General features: G+C 34.8%; 2 protein-coding genes across 2 annotated transcripts; both read left to right on the plus strand.

The window, feature by feature from the left end:
- The first annotated feature begins 653 nt into the window (after positions 1 to 653).
- On the plus strand, positions 654 to 2587 carry LOC145797800 (uncharacterized). Its single transcript, XM_082885221.1, has 3 exons — positions 654 to 721; positions 805 to 1685; positions 1803 to 2587. The coding sequence occupies exons 1-3, from the start codon at positions 654 to 656 to the stop codon at positions 2585 to 2587; spliced, it is 1734 nt and encodes a 577-aa protein (XP_082741347.1).
- Positions 2588 to 2682: 95 nt separating this feature from the next.
- LOC145797801 (uncharacterized) lies at positions 2683 to 5142 on the plus strand. The gene is made up of 3 exons (XM_082885222.1): positions 2683 to 3304; positions 3509 to 4254; positions 4375 to 5142. The coding sequence occupies exons 1-3, from the start codon at positions 2683 to 2685 to the stop codon at positions 5140 to 5142; spliced, it is 2136 nt and encodes a 711-aa protein (XP_082741348.1).
- The last annotated feature ends 1381 nt before the right edge of the window (positions 5143 to 6523 follow it).

Raw genomic sequence — 6523 nt, forward strand, 5'->3', positions numbered from 1 at the left:
GAGTAAAACAAAGCCAATCATATTGTTTAAGTGAACATTGATCATGTATATTTTTAAAAATGTAAACTGTGTTGTCAATTTTTTTTGTGTGCTCTTTGTTTTCTGTATACTCAAACAAAGTATTTTTAGCTCTCTTTAACATTTCCTAAAAAATAATTGTAACCTTTATCAACTCCAAGAAAAACTTTATAACATCTAAGCAAAGGAACAGAGGAACATAGGCATAGAAAATATTTTTAATTTTCTTAAAATCATCATGAGGCAAGAAGAAAGAGAAAACAATAATTAAAAAATAAATTGTTATATCAGAAGGCATGAAGAGGGAAAATGAAGCAAAATGGAAAAGGAAGTAGGACAAAGAAAATGTAAAAATATTTTTAAAATTATCACAAGGCCGGAAGAAAAAGAAATAAAATAGTATACGATAATATTTGTATTTAGGTATCAATGACATAATATTCACATTTTAGGCACACAATAACAATGTTATATCAAAAGCTACATTGGCCCAACGTGCACGGCGAGAACGGGAGAAATCAAGAGAATGTATTCAACCAAGACAAACTTCTTTAATGCCGTGTCATCGTAGTCGTGCTTGCTTGGAACTAGGAACAAAGGCAACTGAGGACACTCAGTCGGCGCAAAAACGAACAATGGTTGCACATCCTTCCACATGTTCGTTCTCAATGCCAAGCACATCTTTAGCTCCACAAAGGAATTGGTAAAAGACTGTGTTTAATTCTTCAAATACATACTCCTACTATTACCATTCTATTTTAATTTACACAGAACCAATATTTGTAGGCCTACTCTTACAACTCCTTCCCTTCAAGAGGATCTATGTACTAATGAGGAATTAGAGGATATGCCTATGGGTCCAATGGCTGGTACTCGAGCACATATAAATTCATGTCGTCATTCTCTTGGCAAGATGGATGTATTATGTCCTTTCTGTTCAGCATTACATTGGATGGATGAAAAATTAGTAAAATCATCTCCAAACCGTCCTCTATTCGGAACATGTTGTTCAAAAGGGAAGGTTAAGCTTCCTCTGCTTATTACACCCCCTTCACTTCTTCAAGCATTATATGATGGGAATGATGATAAATCAAAATCGTTTCGACGTTATACTCGAGTGTACAATGCAACCAATGCTTTTACAAGTCTTGGTGCTACATTAGATCCAAGAGTACTTACTGGAAGAGGCCCTACATCATTCACTATCCATGGGGAATTGCGACATCGAACAGGATCACTACTACCACAATTAGGGCAAGATGCAGCTTATGCGCAATTGTACATTTATGACCCTGATTCAGCTTTAGAAGTTCGCAATCGTAGAAATCCTCAATTAAGAAGAGATGTTCTAAAAACTATTCAAGATAGTTTATTACAGGTTAATGCATTCATTACTAAATTTCGCCAAGCTCATGCAATTTTGAATCAATTAGCCTTGACAGGACGAAATTTGCCTGCTCATCTCCACTACAGTTCATCGACAGATCGACGACGGTATAACCTACCAACTACAGATGAGATTGCAGTTGTAATACCAGGTGATGGAACCAAGGTTAGTGGAATGAGAGATGTTATCTTACATCTACATGGAAATAATGAGCTAATGCAAATCAATGAATGTCACCCAGCATATTTGCCATTACATTATGTTTTATTATTTCCACATGGTGAGCTTGGATGGGAACCTGGGATGAAACTGTGGGATGTTGAACGTGATCGGCCTTCAACTGATCGGCCTACTCAAATGGATTTTTATAGTTATCGTTTGTTTGAACGACCCACAGAGTATTCAACAATTTTGAGAGCTAGAAAACTGTTCCAAGAGTTTTTGGTTGATGCTTGGGCCGCAACTGAACAAAATAGGTTGACTTACTACAAGCTCAATCAAGGGAAGATCCGTGCTGAACTTTACCAAGATTTGACAGATATTGATCCAAATGACCTTCAACCCAATCAAATTGATCAGAGGTTTGTTTTGCCATCTTCATTTGCTGGAGGTCCTAGACACATGTTTGAAATCTTTCAAGACTCAATGGCTATCACACGATACAACCAACATCCAGACATTTTTCTCACCATGACTGCAAATCCTAATTGGCCAGAAATTACTTCGGCATTATTACTACACCAAAAGCCTATTGATCGTCTTGATTTAATTGCCCGTGTTTTTGAGTTAAAGAGAAAGTGCTTGATGAAGGAGATAGAAACAAACCGAGTGTTTGGTAATAAAGTTGCGCATGTTTTTACAATTGAATTCCAAAAGCGAGGCCTTCCTCATATGCATGCACTTCTATTTCTTAAGGGTCCAGACAAAATTCGAACATGTGCTCAAGTAGACAAATTGGTTTGTGCAGAATTTCCAGATCCAAAAGATGAACCTATGCTTTTGAAACTATCAAGTGTTGTATGGTACATGGACCATGTGGTGCTCGAAATCCACAAGCACCATGTATGGAAAATGGTAAATGCACTAAGAGATACCCTCAAGCATTCGCAGAAACAACTACTATGGATCAAGATGGATATCCTATCTATCGTCGTCGCAATAATGGTCAAGCTCATATTGTGAGGGGGAAAGAAGTTGATAACAGAGACATCGTACCATACAATGCATATCTTTCTAAACGTTTCAACTGTCACATAAATGTGGAAGTTTGCCCCGGAATGAGATGCGTCAAGTATATACACAAGTACATTTATAAGGGTTATGATCGTACAACGGTGGTGTTGGGATTGATAAATGAGATCCAACAATATCTTGATGCGAGGTATATTGGACCTCCAGAAGCTGCTTGGCGAATATTTGGTTATCCATTGCATGCAGAGACACCAACAGTTGTACGCTTAGCACTTCATTTACCTGGAATGCACCGCGTTCTTTTTAATCCTGATGAATCATTAGAAGCAATTGTTTCTAGAGCTGGCCAACAAATGTCAACTCTTACTAGTTTTTTTGCATGTTGCGCTTCTATGGAAGATGAATGTCCATTCACTTACCAAGAATTTTCACAACATTTTTTTTGGCTTAATTCAAAAAAGAGATGGAAACCAAGGCAGCAGGGCTATGCAATCGGTAGAATGTACTTTGCTAGCCCTAATTGTGGAGAGAGATTTTATTTGCGTTTGCTATTAACTGTTGTCAAAGGACCAAAATCGTTTCAATGTTTACGCATGGTCAACAATGTTTTGCATGATACATTTAAATCAGCATGTGTTGCAAGAGGACTTTTAGAAGATGATGAAGAATGGATACAATGCCTTAAAGAGGCTGCAGTTATGAAAACTAGTTATCAATTAAGGAGATTGTTTACTATTATTCTTACTCAGTGCTCTCCACTACAACCGTATACGTTATGGAATCAATTTTCAATGCATATATGTGATGATCTTGCACATAAGATTCAAACATTGTTTGCCATTTCTGAACCAACTGAGGCTCAAATTGAAGACTATGGTCTATATCTTTTGAATCAAATGCTCCAAGAATCAGGAAAAAGTTTAATTGACTTCCCGCCAATGCCACAACCTTCTACAAATTGGAGTGCAGTAGTTGGTAACAGGTTGATATTCGAACATCAACAACTGCATAATGAGGCACAACAGACAGATGCAGAAATTATTATTGATCGCCTCAACAATGATCAACGAACAGCTTATGATGCAATCACTTCCTCAGTCTTTGAAAATAAAGGAACTATTTTCTTTTTGAATGGAGGTGCCGGAACAGGGAAAACGTTTTTGTACAATGCAATTGCATTAAAGTGTCGCAGCCTTGGCCATATTGTTATTACTGTGGCTTCATCTGGAATTGCACCATTGTTGTTGGTAGGAGGTCGTACTGCTCATTCAACTTTTTCCATTCCGTTGGATGTATTGGAAAATTCAATTTGTGGATTTAGCAAGCAATCATTACAAGCAGAATTGTTTAGAGAAACAAAACTTATAATCTGGGATGAAGTTCCTATGCAGCATAGACATTGTGTTGAGGCAGTTGATCGCACACTTCGGGACACTTGTGATAGTGAAAAGCCATTTGGGGGTATCACTGTTGTTCTTGGTGGAGATTTTCGACAAATCTTACCAGTTATAACCAAAGGAGTCCGTGAGCAAATTGTGAATGCATCATTAAGACACTCTTTTCTATGGAAGGATATACATGTTCTGTCTTTAAATTTGAACATGCGCTTGAATCATGCAAATCTTGAAAATGCTAATTTTGCAAAATTCTTGATAGAGGTAATATTTCTTCAAACTTTTTCTCTATTATATGGTTCTTTTAAATTGACGAAATATATTTACGTTTATGTACTTTAATTGATTTTACTTACTATTTTATTTATTTATTTTTATAAATAGATTGGGACCAATCCTCAGGAAATTGTTAAACTTCCATCAACAATACACAAATGCCAAGATCTAAAAGACATAATCTCAGTAGTTTATCCGCAACTGGATGTGGCAATGACATCGACTGCAAAATTTTTAACTGAACGTACAATTCTTTCTGCACGGAATGATGATGTCAGTGCTATCAATACTGCAGCATTGAATATTTTTCCCGGCAACACACATACTTATTTGGCAGCAGACAAGATGTCTGAAGATGATGAAATTGATCGTACTATAATAAATAGATATCCTAATGAATATTTAAATTCATTAGATCCTCCTGGGCTACCGACTTTTAAGGTAGAGTTGAAAGTGGGTTGTCCTATAATGTTGTTAAGAAATATTGCACCAAAAGATGGACTGTGCAATGGCACAAGATTGATGGTTTCTAGATGCAATACTCGCATAATTGAAGCTCAAATTTTAACTGGAGAAAAATGTGGCAATTTGGTATTCATACCAAGGATATCCTTGACACCGTCTTCTTTAGAAATGCCTTTTCGAATGACAAGACGTCAATTTCCAATTCGATTGGCATATGCCCTGACCATTAATAAATCTCAAGGGCAATCTGTGAAATTTGTTGGAGTTGATTTGCGCACACCAGTGTTTAGTCATGGGCAATTGTATGTGGCCCTATCTAAATGCACATCCTTTGATCGTATAAGTGTCCTCCTTCCCAATGATGAGCCAGATTCTACTACAAACATTGTTTATCCTGAAATTTTGTTATAGTGTTACTTATGGATCAAACCACTTTTGTCAAAAGGTACAATTTATTTTTTGATAACTTTGTTTCTATTGATTACAAATTGTTATTTTTAAAATATTTTACTATATGTGTCGACTTTTGTAGGATTGGGTTAAAAAATATATGGAGCTCAAAAATATAAATACAACTAGATTGCTTCGATGGGGATGTAACAAGGTAATTTCAATTTGAAAGTGTTTTGATATATATATAAATTTTCTTTTGCCAATATACTAACTTTTTTTTATTTTCATAAATTAATAGATTGTCGTGCATGCTCCTCACTGGGGATACATACAAGTTGATACCAGGACTTTTTGGAAAGTGATGAGGCGCTCCTAGGATTTCTAAGAAAGAACAAGTTTGAAGCTCATATTTATTTTTGTGAAAAGCATACATATGCTAGCTACGATCCATATTTTGTAAAGTTTCCGATCGATGTGAAATTTATTACTTACAATAGTTTTGTAAAGCCTTTTATCTATGTGGAATTTATAACTAAGTTTAGATGTATGTTATATCATTTTCGTTTGAATTATTGATTTATGCTATGAGTTTGTTTTTGTAAATGTAACACACTAGGTGATATATTTTTTTTTGTTTTTTCTTCCTAATATGCTCTTGAATTAGGTTAAACAAAACTAATTATATTTTTATTTGGTTATCTTTTTATCAGGAAGGGTGTTGCATTTTCTTTGTATTACAGAACATTGGCTGGTGTGCTTAATTTGTTATTTGGCTTTTTTTTTTGTATTGTAGAGCATTGGCTGGTGTGCTTAATTTGTTATTTGGCTTTTTTTTTTTTGTATTGCAGAGCATTGGCTGGTGTGCTTAATTTGTTATTTGGCATTTTTTTTGTATTGCAGAGCATTGGCTGGTGTGCTTAATTTGTTGTTTATTTTTTTCTATTGCATAGCATTGGCTGGCGTATTTTGTCTGATTTTTATATAGATGTTTCAGTGTTGTGGGATTTACATTTTGTTGTTTGTTTAAAATCTTATGTTTTTATTGTGCTTGAATTTTACGTAGCAATTATGTGTTTACTTTTCACTATTTCGTTTACCTATAAATTTGGAAAATTTATGTTCAAATTGATTTATTCACCAAGCAGCATACAATTTATTTATTTTTTATTTATTTAATTTTCTGCACAATAAACTGACCACCAAATCGTAAAAATTGGTAGATTTTAACCATTACATTAAAATTGATGCAAAATTATAGCTTTGAGATCTCTCTTCTTTACTTCAACCAAAACTCATTATCTAAGAAAATGTGGATATAGAAATTTATTTGGGTACTGTTATTGGCTAGGATAATAAAATGCTTATTTTCTATTACAAATTGCAAGTGGGTTACATAAAC

Source organism: Camellia sinensis, chromosome 8 (assembly GCF_055761805.1).
Source record: "Camellia sinensis isolate YWXY chromosome 8, ASM5576180v1, whole genome shotgun sequence".
Lineage (NCBI taxonomy): Eukaryota > Viridiplantae > Streptophyta > Magnoliopsida > Ericales > Theaceae > Camellia > Camellia sinensis.

What these genes read in the sequence shown, in the direction of transcription:
- LOC145797801 (XM_082885222.1), top strand. Translation starts at nt 2,683, where the DNA reads ATGAGATGCGTCAAGTATATACACAAGTACATTTATAAGGGTTATGAT. An exon ending in GGCTGCAGTTATGAAAACTA is followed by an intron (nt 3,305 to 3,508) that starts GTTATCAATTAA and finishes TCCAAGAATCAG; the next exon opens with GAAAAAGTTTAATTGACTTC. An exon ending in TTGCAAAATTCTTGATAGAG is followed by an intron (nt 4,255 to 4,374) that starts GTAATATTTCTT and finishes TTTTATAAATAG; the next exon opens with ATTGGGACCAATCCTCAGGA.
- LOC145797800 (XM_082885221.1), top strand. Translation starts at nt 654, where the DNA reads ATGGTTGCACATCCTTCCACATGTTCGTTCTCAATGCCAAGCACATCT. An exon ending in TTAGCTCCACAAAGGAATTG is followed by an intron (nt 722 to 804) that starts GTAAAAGACTGT and finishes CAATATTTGTAG; the next exon opens with GCCTACTCTTACAACTCCTT. An exon ending in TGTTTTATTATTTCCACATG is followed by an intron (nt 1,686 to 1,802) that starts GTGAGCTTGGAT and finishes AACGACCCACAG; the next exon opens with AGTATTCAACAATTTTGAGA.